The following is a 20,640-nucleotide window of genomic DNA, read 5'->3' on the forward strand; positions in this document are numbered from 1 at the left end:
TTTTTTTTTCATGCAGTGAAAAAAAAAGATGATTTATAAGATGATTTATAACCTATCAGCACTTCCTTAGCTCCACATGCTATTTTTCTTCCTTTTATCACCTGAAAACAGTGGTAATTGATTGAAACTAAAAGTGGGACTACTTGTGAACAGGATTGTAATGTATCCAAGGCAACCAAAGGCCATGGAAATTATGATGGACCAGGACTATGACATCGAGATTTAAAAAGTAATTAATGAGAAGAAATGCTGTTACTGAGGAAGATGTTATTATGAGTTCAAAGCCCGTGGGCAACGCCGATGTTTTACTGAGAGGTTCATCCCCTCTTCACAGCTCGGGATGAGTTTAGTTCTGTGGAAAATACAACATGTTATAAAACACACACAGACACGCAAACACAGCACTCAAAACACAAATAAACTCAAGTCCATCTTAAATGAGCTGCACTTAACAGGGAGGAAAAGACACACGTTGTTACTCATAGTCTAATTATAAAGTAACTTAACAGTGCTATAATATTAGATTTACAACTTGAGGAAAGGTCAATCCAACGTGTCTCCACGATCTGCCTCACGCATTTCATCCCTGAGCCCGGGGGCTCGGTGGGGGTTTCTTGTACCTGATGAGCAGTTAGGGAAAGACATTTAAACAAAAGGATGACAACTAATTGTGGGGAACGCTGCTGTGTTGTACTTGCTGCATTATCCACGTAGGAGCGCAGTTTGGGGCAATAACTGACCACTAATTCATTTACAAAGTTCCCAGGCAAAAAGGAGATTTATGTAAAACATCGTCAGAACGCTGAACTAAGCAGTAACATCACTTCTGAGCTCCGCGTAACGCACAAAGGTTGGGAGCAAATTCTGTTCAGCAACTCGAAAAACTTTTTTCCCCTGCAGCGTGTGGGCTGTCGCGCGTGGGAGCCCCACGAGTGCCGAGTGGAGCCCCCACAGCCCCGCGTCCTCCATTTCCTGCGCCGCTGCAGCGCCCGCGCCCTGCCAAGATGGCGGCGGCGCCTGAGGGCCGGCTGAGGGCGGGATGCGGCCCCTGCCTCCTCCCCTCGGCGCCATCCCGACCCCCGAGGCCGCTCCAGCCCGACCCCCACAGCGGGCTGTGCCGAGCGCGGCACCGGCGCCTGGCTGTGTCCGGGCAGGGGGGCGCGGGGAGTGGGACAGAGGCTAGCGGGGGACGGGGCGGCGGCAAGTCCCGGGCAGGTCTCGCCGGGGCGTTGCGGGGTTTCCCCCGCAGGCTTTGGGCTGCCCGGCTCGGCAGGAGTCTGTGCGGGACAGAGGAGCGGGGCTAAGCGCGGCTCCTCGGTACAACACGGAGGCACCGCGCGGAGCGGAGTGGACTTGGCCAGGCCGGGCCGGGCAGCGACAGGCGGGGGGTGAGGCGGACAAGGGCTCCTACACTCCCACCAGCCGCTCGAGTGTGTGCGGAACCGCGCCGCCGCTACCGGGGCTGCGGTGTGCCCGGGCTCCACTGTGCGCGGCGCGGGCAGCAACGAGCGGTGAGTCACGGGGAAACAGCGCGAACCCACCGCCGCCATGACCACCCCACCCGCCCACCGGGCAGCGCGCGGGAGGCGCGCTCCGCCCCCTCTCCTGCCGCCGCCGTTGGGTGTCCCCGTCCGCCGCTCCCATTGGCCGGCCCGCCGCGCTGCTCCGCGCCCATTGGCCGAGGCGGGGTCCGGTGAGCCGTGCGCACAGCGGTGGGGCGGGGTGAGCCGTCGGGCCGTGTGCACACCGCGTGTGGCGCAGGCAGCGGGACCGGCGGGCCCGAGCGAGCGGAGCCGAGTCGTGCAGGGGCCGCGGCCGCGGGGAACCGGACCGCAGGTACTGTGGAGAGACCGCGAGGGGACTGCAGGGGAGCGGCCGGGGATCCTGCGGGGCCCCGAGGCGGCAGCGAGGGCACTGCGCGGGACGGTGATGGCGCTGGCGCACTCTGGCCTAGCGCGCGGGAAAGTACGGCCGGGCGGGCGCGGGCGCCATTCCCGGCCCTGTGGCGCGCCGGGGAGGCCGAGAAGGCCGCTAGAGCCGTGAGGGCCGCAGGCCTGGAGAGGGCGGCGGGCGGCGGCGGGTGAGTCAGGTCTGGGTTCCGGGAGCGCCCAGGGAGCCTGCGCCGCTCGGGGGAGGGAGGCCGGGGCGCTGGGCGAGGGGGGAGCCGCTCCGCTGCGCCCGGGCGCGGCCCGGAGGGGCCTCACCCTCGGTCTCTTGGCTCCGGGTGGGGGGCGGCGTGGCCGGGTCGGCGCCGCACGTGGCCGCCTGGGCGTGGGGAAGGGGTGTCCGACCGGCCCACCCGCGTGAGCCAGCGAGTTTGGGGTAAAAACCGTCCTGTGAGTTTGGCGACTGCGAGAACGGGCTGAAATTTAATCCTTTATTCACTAAATTGTTCTTTTTCTTTTTTTAATTGAATTTTGAGTCCCCGCTGAACTCCGTCGCCGGGGCCGAGCGCGGCCGCGGCCCGCGCACCACGTGGTTCCCCACGTGTGAGGCGCTGCCGGAGACGAGAGGGTCGAGGTGTCGCAACTGTTTGCTCCGACCACAGGCACGGATGATGGCCTGCTCTAAATCCAAATGTGACCTATAAATGGATAGGAAAAACAGCCTGTGCCATCTGCAGATCGCGGGCTGTGGGGCGGCCTTTTATTTGAGTTCCTGTCGGGTGTAGTTCTCAAGTAACCGCTGTTAGTCATTTAGCAGTCAGCATTGTCACAACGGTTTATTAAACCTAATAGTGAGTTTTGATTTCCTGTGTGCACTCCGTGTGATCCCACTGCCACGCAACTTTGGAGTTGCCTAGTCCTTGTTTCCTTCTTCAGTGCAGACTTGCTTAGAGAAGCAATCCTGCATCCGTCCTCAGAGTGAAGAGGTGAAATAAGTTCACTCTTTGTGTGATGTGCAACAATCCTGAGAGTTACAGGTTTAACCTGCCATTTAAACTGACTTTGTTAATGTCTGGGCTGAATGCTATGTTTAAAACCTTACATGGTGCTTGTGGTGATTACTTTTAAGTTTAAAATTTCGCACAGAGAAACATTAAAAATTAAAAGGGAGGATGGTCATATATGCATATTTGTTCAATAGGGTTTATCTCTTCCCATATTGGGTAGTATGGATAGGCAGAAAGTGCTACTGAGTCACTCCTTGATGAACTTTTGTTCTCTTTCTTGTTTGTGTCATCAGAGATACCAAGAATTACTTGTCGAAGTGGAGTCATCATGTCCTTTTGTCCTGGTTTCTGTCCCCTCTTGAGTCTTAGTTAATGTTCAGCAGTCCTGGGTCAGCTTGCCTGTGAAATGTTTTGAGGGGTTCCAAATGGAGCGTAGAGATTGCCTTTTCGCTTTGGCAGGTTTCCTTGGAATTTCAGACTCATTTCCTTCAGAGCTGGGGTGCTGTTACCTGCTGGTCAGAATCCTTAATTTTGTATCTTGTTCTAGTGAGAACAGAAGAGGGAGTCAGGAGCATCACTACCTCTGCTGTAGCAAGTTTTCAGGTTACAGTGTGGAAATTAACTGCTAAATACTGAGTGGCTTTGGTGACAGTCACGTGTTCCGTGTTCAAGAATTCTTACAACGTATTGCTTGGGAAATAAAAACTCACAGATGGTATTTTGTGTAAAATGAGTAATGCTTTGACTTCTCTTTTGAAACTAAATGCTAGATTATGATTAGCCTTTCTCCATAGGACAGCAGAGCTGTACTTCCTTTCACGTTGGGGGTTTCATCATGCTCAGCTCTGGCTTGTCCAATTCAGGTGTGGTGCTGTGGGTTGGTCACAGCAGCCTGGGAAGGTCCTGCTGATTTCCCAACTCGTGGCTCTGGTGGAGCTGCCTTGCTGAAGGGCTTTGTGTGTGCCGGTTTGAGCAGAGGCTTTTATTTGCTGTGTCCTGAGATTGAAGGAGTGAAGTCCTGCTGATACTGCCTGCAAATGCTGTTTGTAGGTCAAAAGAAGCACTGAAGCAGAGTGAAGAGACTTGGCCCTGTTCTGTTGGGCTTTTGGATCCTAAGGAACTGCTGGTATCCAGAAGAATCCTGAGTAATATCAGAGGTGAAATTCAGCTTCCGTTTTTACTATGTGGACTCCAAGTTAGTTTTATTTAGTTTGTTAAAACAGCTGCTTCTTAGGAGGGCATCTAGGCTAAAAGCCATATAAAATGAGGACTTTGTGGAGCTTTGTGGCAGTTTTTTATATCATCAGGTCTAGAAGGGCTTCTAAACCAGATCTGAATATTGCTGAATTTTATGCATGAAGGCTGAAGATTAATAGCACCTCTCCTGTTCTAAGAGTCTTGAGTATATTTTAACTTCAAAGCCACAGAAAGATAATAGTCTTCCCCTTCAGATTGTGTGTCAGAGGTGTCTCCTGGAACAAGGAGAATTACCAACAAACTCCCACTTAGAAGTTTGGTGCTCAAGTTGCACTCAGAAACTTCAGATGTGACCTGGGAAAGCTCTGTGGTGGCACAGGGATCTTTGGCATCTGACCCTGCTGTTCTGCGGTGTGGCCGTCACACAGAACAAGGTCTAAAATTCATTCTTAGAAATGTTTCAGCTTCGAGCTGCAGTTAAGGAGGTCTGTAGGAGCAGTTCAGGTAAATGACTGCCTTCTCCCTTGTCTAGAAAGGTACGGTTTGAGGTGAAAAAGCACAACTAGACTTGAGTCTTTGGGCAAATTTGGGGAGCTAATCCAGGAGGCAATGCTTTGCTATACCTTGCAGAATTTGACCTGTCTCAGAAATGCTAGATGAGGCTATAGTTGTAATTTGTTTTCCATTACTACTTTTCCTGCCCTGGTGAGGTAAAAATCTGGTTCTGGTATGTAGGCAGGGAGGGGACGATGACACATGGACAGACAGGACAGGCTGCTTTGTGTAACACAGCTGAGCTGCGGAAAACACTGAGAGCTGTGACTGAAAACTTTCCAAGAAGACTTAGGTAGCTTTCTTGCAGAAGGCTTACTTAAGGTGGCATTGACAGATAAAAGGAGCTGCTGGAAACTTGCTGTGATGACAAAATGGAGGGGTATTGACTAATAGAAGTGTTTAAACTTGGGGTGGTTTTTACTGTGCTCATTTTTTTTTCTCTTGGAAGTAACTGAAAACTGTAATGGTGTCCAGAGTGCTTGGAGGCTCTCCATTTAAGGACTTGTCTTCTGAACCAGCCTTTTCTGGATGTTGCTCCTGAAGGTGGTTGTTGGCTTTCCCTGAAAACTGAATCCTTATGGTTCACACTGCTGGGAAATTGTGTCCTGTGTTACACTTGTTAGGATGCAGGCCAGTAAAACCGGTGTCAGCTGCAGCCACCTCTTGCTGGTGAAGCCCTTTGCAGTTCCAGATCTTTACAGGAAGGATGCAGAAGTTTAACGTGGAAATACTGGTGAAGAAGAAGAGAAACTTCAGGCAAACTCAATTTGGATATGTTTAAGGTATCTGAGGATGGAGCAGCATGCTTTGTAATCACGTTTGTATGGCAGCTGTAACGTTCCACTGCTGTTGAGCTCGGTAGGGGAACAGAAGCCTCTGAAGATAGAGGTTTTTACATGAGTGTCAGTGTACAAGGATCCTTGCACAGAGACTGCCGACTTTAGATTTCTGCTTCAGTTAGTGTAATCTTTACCATTTTGCTGTATAGCAGAGGAAGAGAAACTTGAGGCTTTTCCTTTTGAAGGGGGAGTTAAAAAGGAAAAAAACTCTGAATCAGATTTAAAACTTCTTTTTTGACATTCCTTTGGGGCAGTGAAGAGTGAGGTTTTATCCTTCATGCAGCTGCTGACTCAGACTGGGAGAGGGACAGACTAGCTGTAGGTTGCCATTAATCTTGGTATAAAAGCTCCCCCACTGTGTATCTGAAGCATATATATACATATTTAAAATTTAGAGACCCCCATCTTGGAAATGATAAGCAGCATCCACTCTGGTGCCTGAGCCCAGCTCCTGCAGTTGGCTGTGCCTGTGTTTTTCCTGTTTTGCAGTGTCAACAGGGTTGCTATGAAAACAGGCATAAACAATGGCACAGTGAGTGCCAACTGCTGCCAGCAGAGCAGGCACTGCTCAGCCCTGGTGTCCTCAGAAGACATTGGAAATCTTGAATACTGAAATGAACCTCAGTCAGGGAAGACTTGAGTTATGTGTGAAATCAAGTGAATCTCTTTAAGTGCTCCAACCACCAGTTGGTTTAACTTTGTTTAGGTGTGTCTAAGGTCTTGTTGCAGCCATTCACTCCAGAACTTCATTTTGAGGAAAACCCATCATTTGGTCCAGCTGGAAGTTAGATGTGGATTTACAGAGATGACATGCTAGAGTATGTACCTCTTATATTTGAAATTCTCTGCTATCTGCTGTGGTTGGAATAACCACCCTGTGCAGAAGACCATCAGAGAGAACTGTTTTGATGGAGGAGTGGAAAAAAAGCCACAGTAAATTTGTGAAACATTGAGGTACATTAGAAATAGCTAAATAGCAATTCATGTTTAGATGCATATTCTGTATTTAAGAGCTAAATGTCAGGATGCTAATTCTGATTCTTTCTGGAGATCATATGTTTTACTGCTCCTTAGTGGCTTCCTTCAGGACTCAGCTTCTGGGATGTTCCTGTAATCTGGGATGCTGGAGGTCTGGGAGGAGGGGAATCGTTCTGTGACATGAATAAACTGCAGGGTTACAGGGCGATTACCTTGAAGGAGGATCAGGTAAACTGCCAAACATGCAGATGATGATTCTACTTCTGTTGGGTAAAGAATAATAAGTTGGGAGAGACTATGTGAGGTATTTAAACTTCAGGAAACTTCACCAAAACAAAGCTTGACATGCATATTTTTAGACTGGTGTACTTTAAACTTGTCTTCAAGCATGCTTTAAAAAAGACCCCAGTTTAAATGTGTGACTTCCTTGTTCTTTTCTTTCTGGCTCTGGAACTGTGGGTGGGTGCTGCAGCTCAGGGGAGGTGTAACATTGTGAGCACAGTGTGGAATCTGCCTTGTGCAGGTTGGACAGGTTGGGATTGTGCTGTTGGACAGTCTGATGCTTCCTGAGCATTCTGGGGATGTTTTTCCCGGTTAGCCTTCTACATAGTTGGCAAGTGTCTGCTTTCTTAACATACTAAAAATCTCTTTTTCATGTATATCTAGAGTGGGAAATGCATCCTGAGCTATAGGTAATTGTAAGGTATAGTTTTGCTTTTCAGAGTTAAACTGCTGTTGAGGTCTTTTATGACCCCTAAAATCTTCAAATGTTAAGCTAAAGGGCTTTCGAGTGCTTTAGGTTTAGTACATAAAACCTATTCTTACACTTGGCTTCCAGTCAATAGAGGTACTAGCTGCCAGGCAGATCATTCAAGAGAAAATGTAACAACTACCAGGAGGAAATAACTTGTAGAGATCAAGTAACTGGCTTTAGAGTTTAACTCTCAGCAGTAAGGAAGAAGGTGCTCTACTTCAAGGGATTTCCTTCTCTTTTCCCCTCTGCCTGAACATTTGGTAAATTCTTGAAGTAAAGGGTGGCTACAGAATAATTAGAGGGAAAGTTACATCGCACAGTCTGTGCAAAGCAAAGTGGAGGCGAACTTTTATCCTCTGCAGAGGTTTGCGTAGTCATGATCAAATACTGTACGAGAAAGTATTGACTTAGCTGGAAGTCCTGTATGGTTTACATTGCCTTTGCTGAGAGGCTGGGAAACTCTAAATATCTCATTTTAATGTAGCCTTTGGCTGGGGTAGCAGAAGGTGCTCAGAAATGTCTTTCTTGTTCAGACAGGTGATCTGCAGCCATGAGCAGCAACGAGTGCTTCAAGTGTGGCCGTACTGGCCACTGGGCCAGGGAGTGCCCCACTGGGATGGGCCGTGGCCGTGGGATGAGGAGCCGTGGCAGAGGTGAGTGGTGGCTGTGCTTTTCTGCTTGTTTGGACAGCAGATCTCCAGCTGGCTGCTGTTTTTGGTGAGTAAAACTGGCTCTGGCAGACCTGAGTGAAGAAGTTGAGATTCAAATTGGTGACAAGAACCTGGGAAATTTACCTCTACCTAAGAATTTGGCCAGGGGCTCTGAGAATTAAGCTAACTTGTCAAATCAGTTTGTGATTGATCCTTTAAAGTATTCTGAATTTAATACTTATGCCTGTTTTTTTTCTTTTACTTATTTCAAGCAGGCTTCCAGTTCATGTCTTCATCTCTGCCGGATATCTGTTACCGCTGCGGTGAGTCTGGCCATCTTGCCAAGGACTGTGACCTTCAGGAGGATGGTAAGTATCACTAAATATTCCATCTCTTCAGTACCACAGGCAAAGCTCTGTGCCTGAAGATAAGGGTGCTGGGATTCCCTGAGAACAAGCTGTGCATGTGCCCTGTTGACAGCATGCTTCCCCTCACACTACCAAGGTTTTATAGTCTTGTTTGGTATGTTTTTCTTATTGTGGAAGCCTGCTATAACTGCGGTAGAGGTGGCCACATTGCGAAGGACTGCAAGGAGCCCAAGAGGGAGAGGGAGCAGTGCTGCTACAACTGTGGCAAGCCCGGCCACCTGGCCCGCGACTGCGACCATGCAGACGAGCAGAAGTGCTATTCTTGTGGAGAGTTCGGGCACATTCAAAAAGACTGCACCAAAGTGAAATGCTATAGGTAAGGACTGGCAGGAGGTGGCTGGGACATGTACCTCGTGCTGGGTGCGTTCTGTCTCCAGTTTTGGTTAGGAAATAAAGTTTGTTTGAACAGTTACCCATTGTTGCTTAAAACTGAGGCTTCAACAGTTATTGGCAAGGTGGAGTACAGATTCCATGGTGTATCCCTAGGTGGCCACCCAAAGCAGGTGTCCAGTTGTTTGAGCTGTACAGAGAGGCTCATGTCCTTTTGCAGAAAGGTAGCAGGAGGTACTTGGCTGTAGCACAGAGTTGGGTTCCCTGTGTCTTCTGCCAGAGCTTACAAGCCCCAGCTGTGCAGCCCAGCTGGCTGGCACAGCCAGCCCCTGCAGGAGCACACTGAAGATGCTTGGTTATGGGAACAGTGAATAGAAGTGGATGTTAAATCAGTTTGAAATGCCATCTTCAGAATGTTGTCTGGTTTTTGAATTCGGCATATAGGAGAAACAGCTCCTTCCTCTGAGCAGTATTCTTCACCCCACCAACATTCCCTTCTGTGGAAGGAAGGAAGGAAAGAGAGCATGGTGTGTTGGAGTTAAAACTAATTATTCTCAAAACAAGGCTAAATTCTAAGCATAAGCATTGGGAACAGGCAAAACCCCAGACACCATTGGGAAAAAGCCCTGCAAACACACAAAGGTGACATGTGGTGATTCTGGCATATCCAGTGCTTTATGTGAGTTGATAATTTGGGAGCAGTTCCTGGCTCTGCTGAAGACAAACTTGCTTCATGTCAGAGAATTCTGGAACAGAAGCCCTGAATTCAGAACTAGTGTTGCACAAAAGGGAAATATACAATGTCCTGGACAGAGAAGAATTGCTGCTGTGAGTGTTGTGGCTGTTCTGACACAAGCTTTGCTTTTGCAGGTGTGGTGAAACTGGCCATGTAGCCATCAACTGCAGCAAGACCAGCGAAGTCAACTGCTACCGCTGCGGCGAGTCAGGGCACCTTGCACGGGAATGCACAATTGAAGCTACAGCCTAATTATTTTCCTTTGTCGCCCCTCCTTTTTCTGATTGATGGTTGTATTATTTTTCTCTGAATCCTCTTCACTGGCCAAAGGTTGGCAGATAGAGGCTACTCCCAGGCCAGTGAGCTTTACTTGCCGTGTTAAAGGAGGAAAGGGGTGGAAAAATCAACTTTCTGCATTTAACTACAAAAATGTTTATGTTTAGTTTGGTAGAGGTGTTATGTATAATGCTTTGTTAAAGAACCCCCTTTCCGTGCCACTGGTGAATAGGGATTGATGAGTGGGAAGAGTTGAGTCAGACCAGCAAAAACCCTCTCTGGGTTACAGGGAAGTGATCCTATGCAGGAGGAAAGAAATTCTGGAAGTGTCTAAACTTCCTCATAACTTTTTATTTTATTACAATGGCCTTGGATTGTCTGACCTCAGTAGCTGTTAACACCAAGTGATATCTGCATCAGGCCCTACCTAGAGCATATAGCTGAGTGGGAGTAAACAAACAAGATGCACATGCCTGTTAATGGCCATGAGAGAGAGAGAGAAATCTGAAATAAATCTAAAAGTAACAGTAATTCAGTCAGTGAATGTTAATGTTGGAGATACAGAACGCAATGGGAAGCTTTTGAATAAATATCTCAAAGTCAATCTGAAACCCAGACATCAGTGCTCATAGCATAAACAATTTGGAGCTATTCAGGAGTTGCAAATAAATGCATTTTCACAGAAATCAAGATGTTATTTTTGTATACTATATCACTTAGACAACTGAGTTTCATTTGCTTGTAATCGGTTTTTAAAGTAAGATGGTAAGAGCAATTGAAGTCCTAGAACATAGAAAATGTAATTTTAAACTATCAATAAAGCTGGAGGAGGAAGGGGAGTTTGGCTAAAGTTCCTTTTGTTTATTTTTGGTTTTCCTGTACACAGTGCAAAACAACATATTAAAAGGGGTATGTGGAGGTTCAGCTTGGCCTGTTCTTTTGTACTGTCTCCTGTTAAGCTCCTGTCTGCACATGTTCATGGGAGTGGGGTCTGAGTGAGGGGCTGATTACATCTGTGCTGCTGCAGTTCAAGCATTCCTTGGAAAAACCATTAAAGGAGCAGGCTGCTAGAGGTGCAGGGAGTTCCAAACTCTGAGTAGGTCAGTTCTCTCCAGCAGTATTTGAGCTTTCACAGTGGCACCAAGAGCTTTAAGCATGTACACTTGCCCTGTCCCTTGGGGGTTGTGCTTTGTTGGTTCACTGAGGTCAATGACTAGGTGAGAAAGGAGCTGGCAAATAGTGGATCTTCACATCCACTCGGTGAATAAAGTCTTGATATGCAGAAGCTCTTGGCTGACCAGTGCTTCACCTTAAGGCAGGACTGGAGGAGGGGTGTTCTGGTGTCTGGTGTGAACATTGTGTTTGTCTGGAGTGCCTCTGGGTGGCTGGCTGTCCTCAAGCTCTGGCAGATCCTGTGGAATCTGCACTGAGGGACAGGGATGATGTGCTGGCCTGGGCTTGTGTTTGAATTTTCACTGAAGGTTTTGCAGTCCCAAGGGCTGTGGTGTCTGTCCCTACAGGGAGAAGTACCAGACTGGCAGTCTGCACCTGTGCTGGAGACAACTGCATTGGCACGGGCATTTGTGTGTCTGTTATCATTACCAGTTACTGTTTTGGAAGCAAGGGTGAAATGTGTGGGTTCTCCTGGGGTAGTGCAGATACACAGCACATGGTTCAGCCTGGTGGGTTGGGACAAATTTAAGTCTTTGCACACAGTTATCTTAGTTAAAGATATGAGCAGAGTTTGGACCTCTGATTACAAAGACCTGAAAGTCTTTGGGCCTTAAATGACAACAACCAAGTGATGTTTTCCTCTAAAAATCTGTATTTTTATACAAATAAAACAAGATTTAAAAGCTGAGGAAACCAGGCTGTAAGTTCCAGGAGAAAAGTAGTTCAAAATGAGATTTCTCTTCCTTGGTCATCTTTCTGTGAGAACATTGGTGCTGCTGTTTTAGAGTCAGTTTTTCCCAAGTGAACACGAGCAAGCCGTGATTTCATACATTGGGAAAAATAAATTTTGTATGCTTCATATTGATCTTTTTTCACTAATTCTGAGGAATCTCATTTGTTACAGCAAATAACTCATGAAGTGCTTACAGAGAAGGACTGTTCATCGGGAATTGAGTGATAGGACAAGGGGGAACGAGTACAAATTCAAAGAGGGCAAATTTAGATCACGTATTAGGAGGAGCTGCTTTGGTTGTGAGGGTGGGCAGGCCCTGGCACAGGGCTGCCCCTGGATCCCTGGCAGTGTCCCAGGCCCGGCTGGATGTGACAGTGGAAGGTGTCTCTGCCATGGCAGAGGTGGCACGGCAGGAGCCCCAAGGTCCCACCGCACCCGCCCCGCCCATCCAGCAGCGCATGCGCAGCGGTCACCGAATATGCGCGAGCGGGGTGCGCGTGCGCGCTGAGGAGCGAGGCTGCGTTCACTTCCGGGGCTGGAAGCGGCGGCGTGTTCGGGACTGAGCGGCTGAGGGACTGAGGAGAGCAGCGGGACCATGGTGAGTGAGGGGCTGAGGAGAGCAGCGGGACCATGTGAGTGAGGGGCTGAGGGACTGAGGAGAGCAGCGGGACCATGGTGAGTGAGGGGCTGAGGGACTGAGGAGAGCAGCGGGACCATGGTGAGTGAGGGGCTGAGGAGAGCAGCGGGACCATGTGAGTGAGGGGCTGAGGAGAGCAGCGGGACCATGGTGAGTGAGGGGCTGAGGAGAGCAGCGGGACCATGGTGAGTGAGGGGCTGAGGAGAGCAGCGGGACCATGTGAATGAGGGGCTGAGGAGAGCAGCGGGACCATGGGGCCTGCGCAGCTGAGGGGCAGCTCAGTACTTGTTATCCCCTGGTACCCCTGCCCGGCGAGGTGCTCGAAGGGGATCCGGGACCGCTGGGGGGGGTTGCACGGCGGGGCCTGGGATGACCGAGGCCGCTCTGTTTGTGTCTTGCAGGCTCGCAACGCGGAGAAGGCCATGTGAGTGCACGGGGACACCGAGCACTGCAGCGCGGGCAGCGCTCAGGGCCTGGGACACCTCGGCTGAGGCTGCGGCCGCACCTGATCTCACACATCCGTGGTCGCTGGCCCTGACTGTACCTGATCTCACACATGTGCCTGGCTGGCCCACAGAACTCGCTGTTCTGTCTCTTTTAAAGCACCAAGAGTTTAATGATGTTTCTGGGTACTCAGCTGTACATGTGCTGGCCCAGAGGCTGTGGGAGTTGGAGGGCAGCTGCACACACATACCTAGTGCTCTGGAGCCCTTGTAGCTGTGCAGGGTGGTTCTGTGCAGGAGAGACCCTACAGCAGTGTACTTGTCCCCCTGAACCTGGGGGATAAGTACACTAAAATGTATTGTAAAGGACCCTTGTGGTTTTAGGGAGTTCTCATTTTGGAAATAGAGATGCTACACCAGATAGGAGGAATCAGTCAGCATTGCTTTACTTGAGAATGAACCTCTGAGGATTTCTGGTGTTGAGAAGTGGTTAGGTGGAAGAGCTGAAGGTGGTCAATGAATGTGTTCAGGCCTTTGTTTTCTGTAATTAAGTCCATAATAAATACCCAGAGCAAAACTTGTTTCTGTTGGAATGTGGATTTGTGAAAGTAAATTTGATTTCTTCTCTTTAGGACGGCCTTGGCAAGATTTCGGCAAGCTCAGCTCGAGGAAGGCAAAGTCAAGGTGAGATGTAAAAGCCCTGGAGGTTTGGTAGCTCAAGTCAGGGAGGATGTGTCTTAGTTTGGAGGACAGGTGTCTGCTAAGAAAGGCGGGAGCCTCTCTTTGAAATGGTGCATGTAAACCCTGTCCCTCCAAATTATTATAATTTTCAAATTAAACAGCTCTCAGGCAAAGATATGGGAATTAGGAATAACAGTTCTTTACTGGGGAAATTAAAATAGAAATACAGTACTACAAAGAAACAGACCCCAAGCCCTGACAAAGTCACAGTACAACCTGACAGCCCATCAGGCAGGGTGTTGGTAGCAGTCCCATTAAATGGTGGCTGTAGTCCTTTTGTAGTGACAGATGTGATTCAGTTGAAGCAGTGCTCCTGTAGAAGGTGCAGTTTCCTTCTGGAGGTCCAGTGGTGATGTGGAGAAAATCCAGCTTCTCTCTGGAGTCCAGTGGAGAAAGGGGCTCCCTTAGTGTCCCAAAACCTCTGTTTTTATCTTGGTAAGAAATGTTGGGCCCTTCCCCCTGGCTGGAGCAACTTCCAGTGGGATGCAGTAATTTTATCAGTCCCACAGTGGGACTCAATGGCCATGAGCAGACAATGACTGGCTAGAGGAAGGATGGGTTGTGAAAAGATAAAGAACAATGCCCTGCCTGGTTTCAATGGATGGCCCATTAGCAGAATATCTCCCGTGGAGATAAGGATCACTGCCCCCACCCTCAACAGATGGTGATAGAACAGATACCTTTTATCACACTCTGTATTGTAATCCAAGACATTATGGCAGGCCCTGTTCAGAGCCCAGGTGTCCTGTGCTTGACTCCATTTAGAAGGAAGATATTTCAGCTGACTCCGTTTCACACACAGCCAGGAAAATTCTCCGCTATGGTTTCTCCAAACCTCTTTTTACTTTTCTGTTTCATATCACCATATTATGTAGAGGTAATTTTCAGTAAAAGGCAGAGCTTTTAGTAAAAAGGTAGAGTGTTTTAATAAAAGTTAAAATTGTGGGGAAAGGGACAAAATAACTGCACACAAAACCCTACAAGCAAGATGATGCATTAGTTTGTGTAAGCAAGCCAGTGGAATGAGAAGAAGGTTGAGAAGAAAGTGCTTTGTTTAAACTGGAAAAAAAATTACATTATTTAGTAGTGGCAGTTGAGACAAGCTTAACCCTAAGGAGGGGGTGTGTGCTGAAAATCGTGAAACTGTCCTGAATGGAACACTTGTTGTATTGGAGAGGATTATGGGGTGTTTTGAAAAAAAACACAGGTGAGAGATTTTGGTTTGGATAAAGTGGATTTAAGTAGGTCTTTAAAGTCTGTGATAGTTTAATTTGTAAGGACTGTAAATCATCATTGTTCTCCACTTCCTAAAAACCCATGGGAGCAGAAGGCCCTGGAGCTTGGTCGCATAATTTGGCATTAATGGAGCAGTAAAGCCTGTGTGAAGTGCTGTGTGTTAGTGCTCAGCTGAATTTGATGTGTGCGCTTTTCTGGCTAACAGGAGCGAAGGCCTTTCCTTGCATCAGAGTGTAATGAGCTGCCCAAAGCTGAGAAATGGAGGAGACAGGTAATGTCAACCCTTGGATTTTCTAATTCTATAAGAGGTAGAGCTTTACACTTCCTTTTCAGATAACTTGCTTACAGGGGGTTTTCCACATATGTCAGTAGCCTGACAGTTAAATCACAGAGTGTTTTATAAGATTGTACAGCTCAGTGTTCAAAGTAGCTTCTACCATGTGTGCTTGCCCCAGGGCCATGTCCAGCTGAGTCTTTAACATTTCAGGGATTTAAATTCCAGCTGTTTGGGGCTGCTGTTCCAGTGTTTGATTATCTTCCTAATGATTTCTCTCCCCTTGAATTTAATCAGAATTTCTCCAGTTTCAACTTGTATTTTATTGCTACTTGTCCTATTGCCATGCATTTCTCAAACAATCTGTCTCTGTCTTCTCTGTTCCCTCCACTGATTACAAATGAATTTCTGTGTTCTTATTTGACTAGATCATTGGGGAGATTTCCAAGAAAGTGGCACAGATCCAAAACGGTAAGATTTTTCTAACTGTGTTTTATTTTTTTTAATGTCCTGTCATATGCAGTTACAGTGAAACTCCCATTTCATGTGAACTATGCTGTTTCCATTGCATAAGTTCTGAAATTCCTCTGGTGTTTCTGTGAGCTGCCTGATTTATTGTTTTTTTCCTCTTTAACAGCTGGATTGGGTGAATTCAGAATTCGGGACCTGAATGATGAAATAAACAAACTTCTGAGGGAGAAAGGACACTGGGAATACAGAATAAAGGAGCTGGGAGGTCCTGATTATGCTGTAAGTGTGGAATGTGTTGTACTACGTGGTTGTTCTGCTTACAAATGAAGTGACTGCTGAGAAAAATATGGAACATTTAGTTACCCAAGGATGGCTTGGCCAGTGTTATTTTTATTCAGCCCCTAAAATGTTTGGCTGTGTTAGAAGAAAAGTTTTAAACTATGAACTCTGTTTATTTTCCAGAGGATTGGCCCAAAAATGTTAGATCATGAAGGGAAAGAAGTTCCAGGAAACAGAGGCTACAAGTACTTTGGTGCTGCAAAGGACTTGCCAGGAGTTAGAGAACTTTTTGAAAAGGAACGTAAGTAAAAAGCAGTTCTTCTCAGACATGAATCTGTGTAGGAGAATATCTGGAGTAAAATGCTGTTGTAGTTTGTGGGGAGTGCTGGTAACAGCATTTCTGAATGTCTTAGGTCAGCTCAGTGAAACACTGAGCACAGGTCATAAATTAAATGCTAAGAGCACCTTTGGCTGTTTGCAGTTAAGGAAATACAGAAAGGAGTAAACTGGTTTCTACTGGGAATTCCAAATGGTAAGGACTGATGTCCTATATAGAAACTTTCCATATAACAGTCAAACTGTATTGAGAAGTTGTAAATAGTACTGAGTTCAGGACTAGAAAAAGATGAAGAATAAGGGAAAGTTGGTTTGACCATAATTTTAGAAGCAGGAATGAGTTTTCATAATGAAAAAGTGGATGGAAGGGGATGAAACTTTGTCATGGAGTGAGTGGGAATTGCTTGGGCCTGAAAGTGAAGCAAAGAGAAATGATGAGAAGTATTCCAGGATATGGGGGAAGCATTGAGTCATGTACTGGTTTGTGCAGGCCAGAGGGTGACACCAGTGCTCCCAGCGCTGGCAGCAGCTCCATCCTGCTGGGTATTGGCTGGCACGAGGCAGAGGGGTGCTGTGGTGCTGGGGAGCAGCTGGGGACACTCAGCAGGTGATGGAGGTGACCTGGTGGGTGACAGTGGTGTTCTTGCAGCCCTGCCACCCCCACGGAAGACTAGGGCTGAGCTGATGAAGGACATCGACGCCGAGTACTACGGCTACAGGGATGAGGATGATGGGATTCTGGAGCCCCTGGAGCAGGAGCATGAGAAGAAAGGTATGTGAGATTCCAAATCTGCACAGAGCAGCCCAGGAGGGGGTGGTGATGGACTCTGAAGTTAAGGCACCTTTTTTTTCTGACGTAGAGGATTTAGGTGAGAGGTTTAAGTCCATTAGAAAAGCTGTGGCAATAAGACCATGCTGCTCTGACTGGCTCTCAGCCACACTTACCATTTTCTTTTGCTCCCCAGTTATAGCAGAAGCAGTGGAAAAATGGAAGATGGAGAGAGAAGCACGACTTGCAAGAGGTGAGGAGGAGGAGGAAGAAAACATCTATGCTGTCCACGAGGAAGAGGTAGGGCTTGTGACTTTTCATGTGTCTTCTGTGCTCCTGTCTTGGTTTGGAGGACAGGTGTCTGCTAAGAAAGACAGGAGCCTCTCTTTGAAATGGAGAATGTAAACCCCCTCTCTCCAAATTATTATAATTTTGAAATTAAGGGGCTCTCAGGCAAAGATATGGGAATAGGAATAACAGTTCTTTACTAGGAGAGTTGAAATAAAATGAAGTAATACAAAGAACAAGCACAAAACACTGACAGAGTCAGAACACAACCTGACACCCCATCAGGCAGAAATCCAGTAGTTGGTAGCAGTCCCATTCAATGGTGGCTGCGTCCTCCTGCAGTGACAGATGTGGTTCAGTTGAAGCACTGCTCCTGTAGAAGGTGCAATTTCCCTCCAAAGGTCCTGTAATGATGTGGAAAGGTCCAGTTTTCCTCTGGAATCCAGTGGGAAAAGGCTGCTCTGATGTTCCAAATCTCAGATTTTATCTGGGTAGGAAAGGCTTGGCTCCTCCCCCTGGGTGGAGCATCTCCCAATGGGATGATGTGATTTTATCAGTCATGCAAGGACTGAATTAGCAGAAGATATCTTCTGGAGGAAGGATGGGTTGTGGAAAAGATAAAGATCATTGCCCCATCTGGTTTCAACAGATGGCAATAGAATACACATTTTGGTCACATCCTGTATTGCAAACTAAGACCTTCTTGTTACTGTGCCAAGGACCTGTCTGCTGCTACCCTGCCCTCTCCCCACCTGACCCACTACTCCGGTTAGTAAGAGTCAGTAGCAGGGGAGTGCTCTTGGCCCGAGTTTAGGGAGTGCTGGAGGCTGGCAGGTGAGGACAGACCTTTCACTGGAGTGAGAAACACCTTGCTATGATTGAAGTGGCACTGTTTTTGTCAATAAATAATGTCACACTGCCACTGTGTGAAAACCCAAGGAGTGTGGAGCCTTGTTTTCACTTGGATCATGATGCAGCAGGGCTTTGCTGGTGTTGCTGTCACTGCTGTGACAACAGCTCTTGTTTCTTCTCCTTGCTCCCAGTGAGATCTGGAGAAGGGTACTGGAAACAAGTTCTCATTTCCCAGTCTGTTTCTAAGTGAGTTAAGCACAAGAATAAAAAGGAGGAATCCATCAGGTGGATCTGGTGGCTGCTCCAGTACCTGTTTGTATTTGTATTATCCCATGGTCCCTGAACCCAGCTCTTGGTTATGGGACCAGAGCTGTACAGGGAAGTGGTACCTTATGTTTTTAAAGCACTTGCTGTGTTCTCTTCTATTCACAGCTTTGCTGTGGCAACCAGAGTTGTGGAAGGGGAGGAGCTTTACATTCATGCCCATGCCACAGCAGAGCAAAGGCCACATGAGAAATGGAAGCAGTAATGCTGAAAATGTCAAGGAGCAGGATCTGCATGTGATCCTTGTGTTCCTTTTGTGTTGGGTCCTCTTCACTCATTCCTGTGTTTGTAGTGATGACAGTGCTTTGTTCCTTCTGGCAAAGCAAGTGAAAAAGGGATTTTAATGACCTCTATAGAAAATAAACTTGATGTGATTTTTTTCACTTTTTAGTCTGATGAGGAGGGTGGCAAGGAGAGAGAAGGTGAAGATGGCCAACAGAAATTTATTGCACATGTTCCAGTGCCAACTCAACAGGAGGTAAGGCATAACAGCTCTCAGCTGCAGAGATGCACACTGGCTTTTGCAAGACACAGCTTAATTTACATCAGGTCATCAGTAAAAGTGCCCCAAATTTGTGATTTCTGTGACTTGACTCTGCAGTTGTTTAATCCTCTTGCAAATGCTATAACCCTTTTCACCTGAGAACTTCCAAAACCTTCCTAAATATTCCATAAATTGGGAAGTGCTGTGGTATAGCCGAGTATCTGAGGTTTCAGTATCTCAACTGAGCTGAATCCACCTTATTTTTATTTCTGCAGATTGAGGAAGCTCTTGTACGGAGGAAGAAGATGGAGCTGCTCCAGAAGTATGCCAGTGAAACCCTCCTGGCACAGAGCGAGGAGGCAAAGACACTCTTAGGACTGTAACATTGCATCAGTGTCCTGGTTTGTGTATAATCCCTCTGAAAGCAGCAGGTTCCCAAGTTCTGGTAGCAATGGGTTTTAGCTCTGGAAATTCCTCTGGATGTGGAGCAAACTGCTGGACTTACAGTGCTGTGTGCAGAAGGAGAATCATTCTGGTTTCTCCTCTAGGATGACTTGTACTCCAGTGCTGAAAAAGGTCAAACCTTGATGAACTTGTCTCTGCATCTAACAGCTGTCTTCAGTGCTTTCCGTTTGGGAAGGGGTCTGTGCACTGGGGCCTCTTACAGATAGAACCACACCTAAACCTGGAAGAAAACCCACACTGTTCCTGCCGTCCTGTCTGCTGTGTCCTGACTGTAGGTGTGCACTTCTTCTCATGCTGGGTTTTGTTGAGCTGAGAAGTAACTTACACTATTACACCTGCTTAGTTTACCAGAATAACCTGGAACCTGTCTAGAGGTGCCTTGAAGGCAGATCTTACGAGTGACTTTGGAGGACATTTGATTCTTTCTAAAACACATGCAACATCTAAAACCTGTTACCCTTTTTGTGGTTTGTAACTGCCTGGATGAACTGCTTAAATGCTGGACATTCCAGCAGCTGCTGTAAAAAACTTCACAATACCTTGTTCAAATATTTTTATTAAAACTTATTTACAAGCTGATGTCTGTTTTATTCTAGCTCAAAGGATTGTGATGATTCCCTAGTGGTAGCCAAAGACTGGGGTCATAGACAGCCATTTGTAGGGAGTTGAAGCTCTGCATCCCCTGCTGCTCTTGGCTCATGAATCCCAGGAGAAGAGGCAAGGTAGAGCCTGGTCAGAGTCTCCTGGAGCCTAATATTGTTGTACAGGTCTGAATGGCATTTGAAACTGGACATCTGCAGCCATGGAATATTTCTGTCTGAGGAATGGAGTGTTTAACAGCCAAGTCTGGGACCCTTCAGCATTTCTGGGTGCTCTCAGTATTTATCTGTTACAATCTATTGTGAATAGTCTACTCCAGAGCAATCAAAGCTCTAAATTAGAGAGACAGGCTTTGGGTTACTTGATGCAAGTGATCAAACAAAAAAAAAAATAGAATTGAAAAAGTGGAAAGCATAGCTGCCAACTTAAAACCTTAAAAAAACCCAGAATAAATCAAAAGCTCAGTTATTGGTAGCAAGCAGACAACTAGCATCACAAACATCATTTCCCTCTTTCTGTCAGCAGTGCAGCTTTCTCTGCTTTGTAAGAAAGCAGCAAATAATGTCTTTATGGCTTGTAATACTGTGTTGTAGATTTTCTAAGCTATATGCTGGAGATAACCAAACTAGATTTAAGGAGCAGGGAGAACAGCTAATTTTTAGTCTGATACAATCTGAGGGTTTGGCAATACCAATGGTAGATCCCTTTGTCACTATAGAATCTATAAGATAAAAGAACACACAAGGGTAAAGGCAGATCAGGGACAGAGTGAAGATAACAGAAATACAAAAGAAGAATAAATTAAAAGAATGAGAAAAAACCCAACAGGATTGTAATTACGTTCATGTTCAAAGGAGTACGGCCAACATCATGATGTAAAAGGCAAATTTATAAGACAG

General features: G+C 47.0%; 2 protein-coding genes across 8 annotated transcripts; both read left to right on the forward strand.

Annotated features, from left to right (window-relative positions):
* The first annotated feature begins 1,724 nt into the window (after nt 1-1,724).
* LOC117002385 (CCHC-type zinc finger nucleic acid binding protein) lies at nt 1,725-10,560 on the forward strand. 5 transcript variants are annotated; one of them, XM_033071422.2, is made up of 6 exons: nt 1,738-1,836; nt 3,944-4,050; nt 7,750-7,869; nt 8,139-8,234; nt 8,409-8,610; nt 9,495-10,560. In XM_033071422.2, exons 3-6 carry the CDS (start codon nt 7,767-7,769, stop codon nt 9,610-9,612), a joined length of 519 nt encoding a protein of 172 aa, XP_032927313.1. In that variant the 5' UTR covers nt 1,738-1,836; nt 3,944-4,050; nt 7,750-7,766; the 3' UTR covers nt 9,613-10,560. The 5 variants fall into 5 exon arrangements, with proteins under 5 accessions (XP_032927317.1, XP_032927312.1, XP_032927314.1 ...); XM_033071426.1 differs by lacking the exon at nt 3,944-4,050 and having other exon boundaries at nt 1,725-1,836; nt 8,142-8,234; nt 8,412-8,610; XM_033071421.1 differs by lacking the exon at nt 3,944-4,050 and having other exon boundaries at nt 1,728-1,836.
* Nucleotides 10,561-12,036: 1,476 nt separating this feature from the next.
* Nucleotides 12,037-19,720, forward strand: ISY1 (ISY1 splicing factor homolog). 3 transcript variants are annotated; one of them, XM_033071418.1, is made up of 11 exons: nt 12,037-12,140; nt 12,581-12,603; nt 13,255-13,306; nt 14,805-14,870; nt 15,302-15,344; nt 15,511-15,623; nt 15,807-15,924; nt 16,609-16,731; nt 16,925-17,028; nt 18,584-18,670; nt 18,952-19,720. In XM_033071418.1, the coding sequence occupies exons 1-11, from the start codon at nt 12,138-12,140 to the stop codon at nt 19,057-19,059; spliced, it is 840 nt and encodes a 279-aa protein (XP_032927309.1). In that variant the 5' UTR covers nt 12,037-12,137; the 3' UTR covers nt 19,060-19,720. The 3 variants fall into 3 exon arrangements, with proteins under 3 accessions (XP_032927309.1, XP_032927311.1, XP_032927310.1); XM_033071420.1 differs by lacking the exon at nt 12,037-12,140 and adding an exon at nt 12,223-12,260; XM_033071419.1 differs by lacking the exon at nt 12,037-12,140 and adding an exon at nt 12,392-12,433.
* The last annotated feature ends 920 nt before the right edge of the window (nt 19,721-20,640 follow it).

The sequence above is a fragment of the Catharus ustulatus genome, chromosome 13, assembly GCF_009819885.2.
Source record: "Catharus ustulatus isolate bCatUst1 chromosome 13, bCatUst1.pri.v2, whole genome shotgun sequence".
Classification (NCBI taxonomy): Eukaryota; Metazoa; Chordata; class Aves; order Passeriformes; family Turdidae; genus Catharus; species Catharus ustulatus.